The sequence below is a fragment of the Bos grunniens genome, chromosome 16, assembly GCF_055505025.1.
Source record: "Bos grunniens cultivar Pamir isolate PY7600 chromosome 16, Bosgru_T2T1.0, whole genome shotgun sequence".
Lineage (NCBI taxonomy): Eukaryota > Metazoa > Chordata > Mammalia > Artiodactyla > Bovidae > Bos > Bos grunniens.
The window spans coordinates 50,374,446-50,388,316 of record NC_141180.1 but is presented as its reverse complement, the minus strand read 5'-3'; the positions used below and the strand labels follow the sequence as shown (position 1 = coordinate 50,388,316).

The following is a 13,871-nucleotide window of genomic DNA, read 5'->3' as shown; positions in this document are numbered from 1 at the left end:
TGCATTTTTCTTTCTCATTTATGCTGTTTTCTTTTGTGTTGATAACTGCCTCATTACTCTGTTAAAAATAATTTTAATCTATGCATCTTTGAACTCTGACAGATGGACAACTATGGTATATGTAACAACAGATAATCTTTCAGTTTTAAAACATATTCTTCTTGAGTCCCTGACCTGGAACTCCTTTCCAGGCTTGCTATACAGGTATTGTCCTGGAATTTCTTTTCCCAATGATCCTAGGAATTCATTTTGGCTCTATTTTGGAAACTTTGTTTTCTCTGAATCCCAGGTCTTCCTCTTTGTTTATTTTCTCTTATTTTAAGGACACTTCCTAAGAAAACGTACATGGACGGTAAACTTTTTAAGATTATTCGATCTTAAAGTCTTTACTCCTTCACCACTGACTAAAACTTTGGTTGGGTAAAGTTTTCTAGGTTAGAAATCCTTTTCTCTCACAATTTTGAAGACACTGCTGTATTATGTCTAGCTTCCAGTAGGGCTTCCTATTTGGTAGAGAGGGGATATCAAGGTCTAAATGCTTCCTACACAGCTTTTTAACTTAAATTTAGAAGTACTCTCTGTGCTTCCAATTCCCAAACCCTCTCAGGCAGAAATCAACCTTTTCCCCTGTAGACACTTAGTTTTTGGCTTTCTCTGGTATGTTAAGTTGGGGTTCCCAGGTGGCTCAGTGGTAAAGAATCCATTTCCAATGCAGGAGATGCAGGTTCTTATCTCTGGGTGGGGAAGATCTCCTGAAGAAGGTAATGGTAACCCACTCCGGTATTCTTGCCTGGAGAATCTCATGGACAGAGGAACCTGGTGGGCTACAAACCATGGAGTTGCAAAGACACAACTGAGCGACTGAGCATGCATGGTATGTTAAGCCAGTTGTCACCCATCCATCTGCTTTCCAGCTTCCAACATTTTCTGGATGTCATATCTGCTGCTGGTTGGTTCCTTGCCAATTCTGTCCTTCTTGCTTTCTGACTTTAAGGATCCCTTTGTGACATTACAATAGTATTAAAAAAAAAAAAGTAGAAGTAAATGGTTGATCCACTATGTTTAACCAAAAATATATTTTGAATTTTCTATAAGCAGGTATCACAGTATAAACTTATTGCTAATGTTTCTGTTAATACTAACATGAATTTCTGTTAACTTTCTTTCTTGAGCCCAAAGATCTAGTAAGGTAAGTCTACTAATCCCTATTGCATTGACTTAAGACACACTAAAAAAAAAAATTCTACTCTGATGAAATAACAATGGAATAATAGTCAAATGTATGACATACTTAATAATACCAAATTAAAGAGGTAGTTCTCAAATGAGAAGTTAGACTTAATCTAAGTTCTAACATGTGCTCTACAAACGCACATGCCTTTGAGTTACTCTCGCAACTCTCATTCTGCCATGAATTCTCTTTAGGGAAAAATTCCCTATGTTATTTATGGATGAGACTAAAGCATTCATGAATTAACATGTTTCTTATACTTTCTCAATATCTCACTAATTATCATCAGGTAAAAACATTTGAGTGATATCAGGCTTGAAAAAGAAATTTTCAATGTTAATATTTATTTTGGCAGATTGATGAAAAAATGTGCCTTCATTAAGTCTGAAATATTGATAATAGTATAAATGAGTACATCTTCTACAGAGATTAATGCAAAACTAAAAATGTATACACTTGGTCCTCAGGGAAAAAAAGGTTAAAAACCATAATGACATTTATAACTACTAAAATGACTTAAAAAAAAAGACTGACAATATTAAATGTCAGCAAGGATTTGGAGCAATTGAAATTTTCATATATTGCTGGCAGGGTATAAAATGGGACAACAGCATTGTAGAACTATTTTGACAGTTTCTTACAAAGTTAAACATGTACATTCCATATGACTCTGATTCTACTTTCAGTTCTTTACCCAAGAGAATTGAAAACATACCTACAAAAACAAAACCAAAAACAAACAACTTCCTATCAGTTTTATTCATGATATCTCCAACTTGGAAATTACTCAAATGTCTATCAACAATTATGTGAATAAATGAATTGTGTAAAGTTTAAAATGGAATACTACTCAGCAACAAAAAAGAATGTATTAATGGTACATTTAGTCATAAGGGTAACTCTCAGAAGAAAGTATGCTGAGCAATTCTATTTCTATTACATTCTAAAACAAGGAAAACCTATTGATAATAACAGGAAGCACTGGATTGCCTGGGAGTAGAGGTGGGAAGGACTAAGTATAAGAAGATTGGGAGAAAGATTTTGGAGTGATAAAAATGATCCATATTCTGACTGGGGTAGTAGTTACATGAGTGTACACAACTGCCAAAACTCATCAGTTTGTACACTTAAAATGGGTACATTTTATTGCACGGAAACTGTACTTCAATAAAGTTGATTAAAAAGTGGGAAGGGAATGATAAATGGAGAACTCAGGACAATGACTACCTTGGGGCAGGGGAGTGAAGCAGGTGATGGGATAGAAAGGAACACAAAGGCAGTTTTAACAGGAGGACTGACAATAATCTAGTCCCTCTGTTGGGTATAAGGTTCACAGGTCTTCATTTTTTTAATACATTGTTATAATGTATATATGTAACATATTTTCATAAATACTACTTAATAAAAATGAATTACAATATAATAAAAATACATGGGCTTCAAGGCCAGAAAACAGGGTTTTAACTTTGTGTTCTAATTAGTTCTGTTTGGATAAGTCACTTACCTTCCCTGAGTTTCTTAAAATGACTTAGCCTACCTTAAATCGGTTGTTAAGAGGAAAAGATGAAATAATATACATAAAAGTATGCTGAAAACATAAAGTAATATGTAAATAACTTGGAGACTTTAATCATGGTAGATTAATTAGAAAAGTAGGAGTTGGACGCGACTGAGGGACTTCACTTTCACTTTTCACTTTCATGCGTTGGAGAAGGAAATGGCAACCCACTCCAGTGTTCTTGCCTGGAGAATCCCAGGGACAGGGGAGCCTGGTGGGCTGCCGTTTCTGGGGTCACACGGAGTCGGACACGACTGAAGCGACTTAGCAGCAGCAGCAATGAATAACACATAGAGAACATTAATGGAATACTAGCCATAGCGGGTGGTGATAACATGGGAGGAAGTGGTGGAGGAAGGGTAATGAGAGCAGTCAGCACGTAGATTTCTTACCTTGTGCCAGGTACTGTTCTAAACCTTAATGAAATTACTAACTTAATCCTCATAAAGACCCTATGAGGTAAAAATAACCCACATTTGGAGCTGAGCAAAGGGAGGGATAGAAAAAAATTAAGCAACTTGTCTATGGTCACACAAATGTTTTCTTTTGGCCACGCCATGTGGCATGCAGGATCTGAGCTCCTCAACCAGAGATTAAACCTGTGCCCCTGCATTGGGAGTGCAGAGTCTTAACACTGGATTGCCAGGGGAAGTCTCTTAAGGTCACACAAATTTAAGTGGTAGAGAGGATTCAAACCAGACAAGTTTGATACCAGAAACAACCACACACAGAGAAAAGCAAGTTACTTATTATACAAGGAGCTTAAGACCAAGACATATATAAAGAAAGAAAAGCAAAACTCTACACTGTAGAACACATAAGATATTAGAAACAAGGAATACGGGGTAAAACAACGGATTCATTTTGATATTTGGCAAAACTAATACAATTATGTAAAGTTTAAAAAAAATCATTTAAAGTAATATTTTCATATTTCTATTTTTTTCATATTCTTTCTTACATTTCTCTGTATTTATTCATAGAATAACCTGTCTGAGTAGACTATGAGAGATTTGACATTTTTCTTTAAAAGATACTATTTTATCAGACTTGGCAAGATTTCTTTCTCTAGAATTTAGTTCACACCCTTCCCATAAAATGGTTATTAATGAAATGTCTGCACTGTGGAATCTGATAATCCACACAACTTCCTTAGCAGAAGTCTGCTGCAATTCAGTTAGAAACCAGAAGACACAGGTTCTGGTTGTGAGTCAAAGCACCAAGTAAGTGGCTTATGTGTGGTATCTCAGTTTCCCTGTCTGTGCCACTCATCCTGCGGCAGAGGCTAAGCTGGAAGTAGTGCCGAGCTATTGCTGGGCAGTGTCAGACTCAAACTTAGAATAGCCTTCTTCCCAATGTGCACAACACAGAGACATATTCACACCCAAACTAGGTGACTACTTTGTGATGTTTTCCCATAGGATGTTTATGAAGCTCATTATATTCTGATTTCCAACATAAAAATGACCAGAAAAAAGAGATAGGAAGAATAGAATATAGTAGGATTGACCTAAGGCAACCCAAATTTGCCACATAAGAAAAGAGGGGATAAAGTAAAGATCTGAGGGGAAAAAACTTAAAAGAGAAAAAGGCAAGTGAAATTGAAGGCATCATCATCATCATTTTATCTTTTCAGGCAACTCAGTTAAGACACATGATGCTGCCTGTTTAATATCAGAGTTTTCAAGTAGTACTAAAATCATATACATGGAAAAACAAATACTCTAAAACACATTTAAAAAAATCTATCTTTAGTTTCTAAAGTTTTTATAATGAACATACATTATTACTATAAGAAAACAAATTTCTAAAACTCTTAACTTTTGATATAAGACACAGTGATATAAAACATAACTATAATGCTTTAGAAATATATATATATAAATTAAAGTATACCATGTTAGCCAACAAAAAAGGAAGAGAATAAATTACTATAGATACGCTATCAAGATACAGAGCTTATCTTGATAATATCTAGATTTACAGAAAAAAATTTCTGGTAAAGTTTGTAAAAAAATTGTTGGTTTTTATACAGAAAAGAATGCCTGAATGCACTAAAACCAATTCGCTTTCACAGCTTATTTGCAGTCTTGTCATATTCTCTTAGATACATATAACCACCTACTGAAAACATGAAACAATTTTATGTTTTTATAAGAATTTAGATTTTATAATTTCTACTACTGGATATCTAAAAATAGGATTATACGATGTTAAAAAAAAAACACCTTGCTTCGCTATTTGTCTAGGAGCAGTATGCGCAAAAAAGCTCCTTCACAGCAACTCAGATGTAATACTTGTAAAATATTATATGAGGCAGGCATTTTTAATGTCTACTTCTAATTTAAAAACATACCCAGCTCTTTGGCTGTAGCTCCTCTTTCCTTTGGATCTTCAGACACTACTAACTGCGTAAAGCATTTCCTTCCCAGGGACTTCTGGACAGCTGCTATCTAAAAAGTTTTTCAAAAAGAAAGAAAGAAAAAAAAAAAAAAAACTTTGGGGGAAACTGTTGCATTAAGTTAGAAAGCTGAAAACAATTTGAGGAAGGTTTCATTATTTTCTAAACCAGTCCATACAACAAAACATGACACGTTTTTCCTATAAACATTTTCAAAGAAAATCTCTTACCTTATCTTTGGATAAAAGAGGACTGTAGGAAAAAAGAGAGAGAGGGGAAAAAAGAATTAAAAAAATATTATAGCAGCAAAATGCTTCCAAACAAATGTCACTGAAACGGCTGTAAAAAAAAAAGAAAAGAAAAAAATACAGCTTCTCCGGATTCTAATATTAGCACAGAACATTTCCACTGCTGAAACATTACCACTGGTTCACACAGTTCAAAGTGCAACTATATCATGTGTTAATCTTAGATGGCCAATAACTAATGAAAAACCTCCAAAGAAGCTATAAATACTGAGAGTCAGCAGGGGAAAAAATGTCAACCTTTGCTAATCATGTATTTCAAGAGTATTTTATACATATTAAAATTTCAGTTTATGTCATTATCGTCTAAAGTTGATTATGGTAGAAGATAATTTTATTCACATTTTCCACAGAAAAGGATAAAAAAAAGACATAATCTGTAAATATATTTTAGGGAACACTCAAGATAAAAGAATGTATACATTCACCAAAAAGTATACACAGTAATGTTCACAGCCATTTTATTCATAATGTTAAAAAACTGGAAACAATCCAAATGTCTATTAACAATATAATGGATAAATAAATTACTGCACAGTCATATAATGAATCCACATAGGAGTAAAGCAGAGCAAATTACCACTGCAGGTAGCAACATGTAACACAGACGTAATCATGTGCAAAAAAGCTAGATACAAAAATCTAGTCTGTGTGATAACATTTATGTAAAACTGCAGGACAGGCAAATACAGTGTTACAGAACTCAGACAGCAGTTACTATCTGAGGGGATGGGTGCTGGCTTTGTACACAAATTAGGGTGCTTTCTGAGGGGCTGGACTGTTTTGATTCTTGGTCAGAGTATTAGTTGCATATATGTATCTGTACATGTAAAAATTCAGCTGTGTATTGTAATAGTCAAACATTTTGTATTAATTTTAGGTGTATAATTTTGGGGAATTATCAAATATAAGCATACAATTTTAGGTTTGGTTTACAATACTATCTACTGTTCACTAGTAGAAATTCTCTAGAGATGTGAAGCAATGTGACTGAAGACTAGTTTTTAAATTATGTGTTGGCACTAATGAGGACCTATTGTATAGCATAGGGAACTCTACTCAATTCTCTGTAATGACCTATATGGGAAAAGAATCTAAAAAACAGTGGGTATATGTATAAAAGTATAACTGATTCACTTTGCTGTATACCTGAAACTAACACCACATTATGAATCAACTATACTGCGATAAAAATTAAAAAAACATTATGTGTTGGCAAGTTGCCTTATATTTAAAAAGAGGAAAAAAAAGAAAAAGAGTCACGTCTATATTAGATTCAATAACTCTTTATTTTTAAATAATTAAAACATTTGTAACAGATTAAACAATTATTAGTTCCCTGGGAAGAGCAGAAAAGTATCTATATTGAATGTTTTGAAAGTAAGAAAACAATCTCCCTTATCTATCTTTAATATTCCATTATTTAAAAGTTTTACAAAGCCAAAAGTTAACCTATTTAACATATTAAAATTAGGTCATAATGCAGAATCCATAAAAAGACTGTTTTAAAAGTTCAAACTAACACAAGAAAATTGTACATCCCAGAAATCTGCACTAGTTTAAAATAATTATCATATCCCCTCACCTTTATAATTCTGAGTCTTCAAATAATAATTAAAATATATATACTTAAGTGCTTTATTATTACTATGTTCAGTTTTAAAAATCCAACTCTTTGATACAAATCAAATAATTTAAAATTATCTGGTATTCTGATTAAATGCATTTGCATTCCAGTATCAGGCTACTCTTAAAAGTGTGTTTTTACTACAACATACAGAGACAGACATAGAAACACTGGAAAACAATTGTAATAAAAATCCTAACACAAATTTTTCCATTGGAATCACCTAACCTCTTAAGCAAAAATTAATTGAAATTAGAAGTTACATTAAAAAATTTCTAATTAGAAGGTGCTTTGAATTTTGTAAAACAGACCTTTTGCTAAGTTTTGTGTAAGAAACATAAAATCTGAGAAAGGAACCAAATCATTTTATTAATTTTAATTTCTCCAGTTAGCATTAACAAAACAAATAAGTGAATTCTGCATTTTAAATATTCAGTATTACAATGCTTCTCCAATATTCTATTCCAATTCATTGTAAACAGTCAAGTACTTACTCTTGATGGGTTGCACAAAATTTAGCAAGCCGTTCAAAATCTTCACCATTAAATCCTTTTTCTGAATTCCTCAAAGGTGTAACTGTATGTGGTTGTACAGTTTTCCATTTTGTTTCTAAATTTAAAATATTTGTTAGTCACTAGCTATTACAAAACACGTTTAGAAGGGAAAATACTTAACTGGCTCTACTGATAAAGATTATCATGCAAAATTATCTTTTTAGCCCAAAGTTAACACAGAAATAGCTAAGTGATTGTTTTTAAATCTAAGTATATATCCCAGAGACTAAATCAGCCAAGGACATCAGAAGAAATGAAAAAGTTGCAAGTGTTCTTTTCTTGGCACTTGTATGAAAAACAAAATACAAAGACAAAAACTTTCTTAAAATGAGGTAAACTTGCGGTAAAAATGCTACTTTCTTTGCAACACTAACTTGACTAGAAACATCTACTTCCTGACCTAGAAAACCAGGTCAAATATGTTAACTTTCTAGATAGCAACTTGTTAGATTATTGATAATTCTGCATTCTAGTTTGTACTCACCCCACTGTTCTTGAATGGCAGAAAGATTTGCGAGCAATTGCTCGTGATACAGTCGTTCGAGCTTAATGAATTTCATTGCTTTCTCATCTGAACAGAAAATTTAAGGAAAATAGGAATCCAGGCTACAGAATAATGTCTTAGATTAACTGAGAATTTTGAAGTTTATAAAAAACTGAGAGGGCTCTAAATAATTTTAAATTTAAACAAAAAAGTAAGGGTTTTTGGTTTTGAAGTAGGTAAATTTTAATGTTGCATATCATGCAGTAAGCTACCTGGTTTCTATTCTATCAGTAAACAGGAGACACAAAGAGAAGGTTTTAATGTTCAAGAAATGCCTGCTTGCTAATAATACCTCTAGCAGAGTCAATTAAATATAATTTAATTGGAAATAGGGCCCATATGGAATCCGTAATCTAAGTGTTACCCCTCCTTTTTCTCTCCTTAAATTACCTTCTGTCAAGCCACTATGTTACCCTCTAGTCAAATGTTTGTTTCTGATTTCAACTCCACGTGATCCTTATTTTTCACTGAATGCTTTTTTTTTTTTGTAAATTAACTTGCCATAGTGATTTTTATAATTATGTGATTTGACTTTTTTTGGTAGATTTTCTTAGGAATTTCTGCCTTCTCCATCTGTATCACACATTCAGCATTATATGAGGTCAAGACAAGCTGTCCAACTGTCTACCTTCCTTTGGGCCATGTTCTAAATGTTGACCCAGAAAGAAGGAAGAGAAAAAACTCATTGTTTAGCTTTTTAGTCTTCCCATGGTCACTCAGAGGTTTAGTTCTCTCTCTCATTTGTGTCTTAAATATATGCCAGGGATCATAAAATAGACCAGGGAGAAGCAGAGACAATTCTATTTTCCTCTGCTCATAACTTAAAAATATACCAATGTTTCTCACACTTTACTGAACATAAATGTTATTTGAAAATCTTGGTAAAATACAGATTTATGAGTCTGATCCCCAGAAGCTCTGATTCTAAAGCCCACGAGTTTGCATTTCTAGGAAGCTCCCAGGGAAGCTGATGTGCTCTGCACTGTACTACATCATACTCATCATTTGGGTAGTCCTAAGCTTCATTTCCTTAAGAATTTGATTTCCTCCAGACTTAGTGATGAACAGCCACTGCCCTAAGTTTCTACCACACTTTACTAGTTTACTTGATAGGGGTTCAGGATGACAACTGCTTGTCCCCCAATCTGTAGTGAAAATCAGTAAGGTTAGGAGAAAAAAGAAATCACACAAATGGGGAAATAAAGATACTTAGGATGAGTTCTCTCTAAAGTGTATATATTGGACCTTCTCTGAAAAAATAAAAACAATTTTAAGAGAGGGAAATTAAAAAATGGAAGGAATAAATCTTTCTTTTACTCAAGTTATGGGCTTTCCAGGTGGTGCTAGTAGTAAAGAACGTGCTTGCCAGTACAGGTAGATGTAAGAGATGTGGGTTCAATCCCTGGGTCTGAAAAATCCCCTGGAGAAGGGCATGGCAACTAACTCTGGTATTCTTGCCTGGAGAATCCCATGGACAGAGGAGCCTGGCAGGCTACAGTCCATTGGGTTGTAGAGAGTCGGACGTGACTGAAGAGACAGCACAAACAAAAGTTAACATGCAGTCTTCCTTGACAACAGTTATTCTGTTTATCGCTAATGAAGAACTCTTCATTAGCAATAGATATAGCAAATTTTGCAAATTAGATATAGCAAATCTTCCCTTTGCTATATATATATATATATATATAGCTATAATAAGAGTCATGAGATTTGCTATGTATAATATGGCTGACAAACTCTACCATATGAATATTACTTGCTTTGTACTTCTGTTTAATTCAAAAGAAAACAAATCCAATGGGTTTTTATTTTTTTGCAACATGCATTCTCCCCTTCCTCCACACACAAATATTTAGATTTTGGTAAAATTAGAGCTTGTCCACAGGAGGTCAAACTTGGGTGGTTCTAGAGAATTTTCTGGAGTAACAAATGTCCTACATCTTGTTTTCTGAGACGGTTACATGGGTCCATGAAACAAAATCCAGTGACAACAACAGATTATACATTCATTGGAGGTAAATCTCAATTTTAAAAGTGGGCAGTTCACTAAGCGTTCTAGGCATTTCTTCTTGTAATTAAAAAAAGGATACAGTCCTCCTCCTGGAAATAAGACTCTGCTATCTGTTAAAAACAAATAAAAAACAGAGAAAGTTAAATTAACAGTTGAATAAAAAGACAAATTTGGAAGAAACCAAAACCTTGAAACTCTCAAAATCTTTGATATCAAACTAAGAAAACTCTTAACCATATTCGCCAGTTCAGAAAAAAATATGACTCTAGGCACAAGACACATTTTTGAAGTCACTTGTCTCAAGAAAAGCAAACACAGGCATTCTTTGGTCTGTACACAATCTCATTCTTTCTATTCTATTTCAAGTCAAAGCAAACATCACTGATTCACTAGAGTTTAGAATAAGAACTCTAAAGAATGAGAGAGATGCTATAGAGGCTTATAAAGTAGAACATGAATGAAAGGATGGCTGTATCATGAACTAAAAAACTGAACTATGTCAGGTCACAAGGGATCTTAAAACCCATTGGTCTCATTAGTATTTCACAAACTACCTCAGGGGACACAGACTTTTCATTCTCTTTTGATATTTCATAAAAGGACAGACCAAATGCTACTAGTTGAGCAATGATGTTTGGAGTAGATACAAAGTGCTGCATGGGATAAAGGGCACTGGATGGGAGGGCAAGGTCCAGGGACTCAGCCTCTGCACCCAGCTGAGGCATATCCCTTAGCAGATTCATTCTAGGGCAACTTTAAATTTAAAAATTCTTTGAGTCTAAAAACTTTGGAATCCTTTATTCAGATATAGCATTTATCAATAGAACAGTAAAAACAAAAGTATACATGGAGAAATATTTGCATGAATTGACTATTGTCATACTTAAAATACTTCATTAAGTAGTTTACACTTTCAGTTTGCCCTGATTTTTCCTAAGTCTCTAATGAAAAAGGTATTCTGTTTATGGATCAAGACCTCTACTTTCCAGGAAACTATCAGTACAAAGAGCAGTAAAGTACCAGTCAAACCTATAAATCAGAAATAAAAAAAAGGAATGTTTTTTTCTCTAAATCCCACAGTGGAAAAAGTATAGTTTTAAAGGAAATAGTTGCCTAGCTTAAAATTTATTCTATATATCTAATATTCTTCCAGGAGCAAAACAACAATATAGATGGACCCAATCACCTCTCTGTAAATTGTCAGCTTAATCAATTAGCTTTCAGACTTCTGGGACAGTTCCAGTCCCATAGGTGCAACCATAAAGACAGGATCATGAAACCCAAGGCCTCAAAAGTAAAAAGGCACTTCCAGGTGAAAGGGCAGCTTGAAAAATAAATACACAGGGTGCCTTCTTCTATAAAAACCTACTCCTGACAAGTCGAGCAGGGTAAAAGAAGGTGTGATTTTCTTTGATGCCCCAAATGTCTAAATCCAGGAGGTAGCTTGGTAGAGCAGAAAAACATGAAAGTTTGAAGGTGAATAATCTGTGTTCTAGACCAAGCTTTGCCACTACCAGCTGTGTGACTCTGGACGTGTCATTTCATGTCCCAACCTCGGCTTCCTTATTTGTAAAACAGGGTCAATAATACCTACAACTCCAGGAGACAGAACGTGTGTCTAGTACAGTGCCCAGGACACAGCAGCAAGTGCTTAAAACGGGTTGCACTTGCTGACTCTGGACCAGAAATACTCTACCAGTGCAGAGCAGAATCGTGAAGAAGTGAGTTGAAAATCACTTTGGGAGGGCAGTAATTTTAAGTAATTTTAACCAGTTTTCCTGGTTTAAGGCATCTTTTATCTACTGGGAACAAAAAGGAATTAGGAAGGTGTATGTGTTTGTCCGCAGTCCCACAGAGTGGCTTCAAGGATCCCAGTGAAGCCATTTCCTGCTTGAGTCTGAGATGAGTTTCATGACATGCTCACTGAGCACAGAGTACAGCACTTGAACTTCTTCTCACGTCTTTAGGAAAAACTCTCAAGTTTATGACTTAGGTTATACACTTAAAGCTAACCTGCCATTATATCAACAAAGTCAGTGTATAAGAGATTACTCACACCCAAGAAAAATAATTTTTCTTTTTTGGCCACACTACACGGCCTGTGGAACTTCCCTGATGAGCTATCAGACCCATGCCCCCTGCAGTGGAAGTGCAGGTCTTAACCACTGGACCACCAGGGAAGTCCCCAAGAAAAGTAATTTTTAAATGGAATCTTCGAGAGATCCAAGAACTTTAGTGTGGACTCTGGAACCAGACATGGACTTGAATCTTGTCTCTATGACTTATTGGCTGTGTGACATCAGACAAGTTAAAAAAAAATCTTCTTTGGTTATAATAATGTGTCATTCTGACAGTATTACTGTGAGGATTAAATGGCCTAAAAACCTAGAATAGTGCTACTAAAACAGTATTTCCTATTTTAGTATTCTTATCATTGAGGCTGTTATTACTACTGTTATGTCAATACTGACAGAGATGTACAATGGATGCTTGGAAAACAAGAATCAACAAAACATATTAAGTGCCAAAAGAAAAAAAGAGTTCCAAGAGCTAAAAAACGTAAGTGAATATCTGCAGTGATCATAGTCATTAATATCAAATGTCCTTTGGCATATATTCATCCATATAATATGTTAGAAATAGTAACTATCCTGTAATTAACTCTCCATTAATACTTCCTTATTTCTGTCAGTGGAACTACCATTCCTCCTAACTGGGTATTCCTAGAATTACTCTTCTCTGATTTCTTTATCATCCCTTTTTTCATTATCTACACCGAGTCCCTAGGTCAAGATTTCAAATTCACCTCTCTGTGTTTCCACTGTCACCACCTTAACCTAGTAACTATTCTCACTTTATGTTTGAATTATAAACTTCTTCTTTTACCTCTTACCTTTATCAAAAATATATATATTTACATGGTTTAAAGAGTTAAACGGTTCTATAAGATGTGTTTAAGAAAGGCCCTGCTGTTCGTGTCCGATTCTCCTTTCTTCAGGAGCAAGCACTAAGATATCTCTTTTTTAAAAAATGCTGTATCTCTAAATATTATGCTTATATTTTCTATTTCTTGATTTTTTTTTCAGTTTTAGAAAATGGGGATTGAGTCTTTTGCTCCTTCCCCTACAAACATATACCACACATACTTTCTCTCACATATTGACCTATCCCATGCTGTTATATTGTAGTAAAAGGTAGGCAAACATTTAATGTTTACCTTATTATGAGTAAGCCATGTAGTAAACTCTCATTATTTTTCCTTTCATGAAAACTTTCTGTTTTCACTGGAGTTTCTTTTTTCCTTTTTTTTTTGGTATAGTTTTCCATGCACTTATCGCTTATACAACGCTAGTCTATCAAGAGTTGAAAACTTCCCTCAATGTATTCAGACACACCAAATATTCAGAAATCGGAAAATGATATAAAAGTTTCTCCCCAGACCCTTCTGATCTGCTCAAATAAAAGTGGGTACACTCTCCTTCTTGGTACAAAGCTGTCATCTAAGACTCTCTCTTCTCCTAGAGAACCCCTTCACCCGTCTCCGGGGTAGCACCCCATTTTCTTTTATCTTAATCTTCCTGTTCCTTGGTTTACTCTCTTGTTTTGGTGGAGTACATCATATAGTGACTTCCTGAGAAAG

The 13,871-nt window shown here is 34.4% G+C and overlaps 1 protein-coding gene across 8 annotated transcripts in view; it reads right to left on the bottom strand.

Moving 5' to 3' along the window:
* CNST (consortin, connexin sorting protein) overlaps positions 1-13,871 on the bottom strand; it is a 99,255-nt gene that overhangs the window by 21,496 nt on the left and 63,888 nt on the right. For all 8 annotated transcript variants that reach the window (XM_086344982.1, XM_086344983.1, XM_086344986.1 and 5 more), the window contains 5 exons: positions 10,311-10,341; positions 8,161-8,247; positions 7,617-7,731; positions 5,421-5,442; positions 5,146-5,242 (listed from right to left, as the gene is read on the bottom strand). In XM_086344982.1, coding sequence (XP_086201108.1) covers positions 5,146-5,242; positions 5,421-5,442; positions 7,617-7,731; positions 8,161-8,247; positions 10,311-10,341 — 352 coding nt within the window. The remainder of the gene's footprint in view (positions 1-5,145; positions 5,243-5,420; positions 5,443-7,616; positions 7,732-8,160; positions 8,248-10,310; positions 10,342-13,871) is intronic.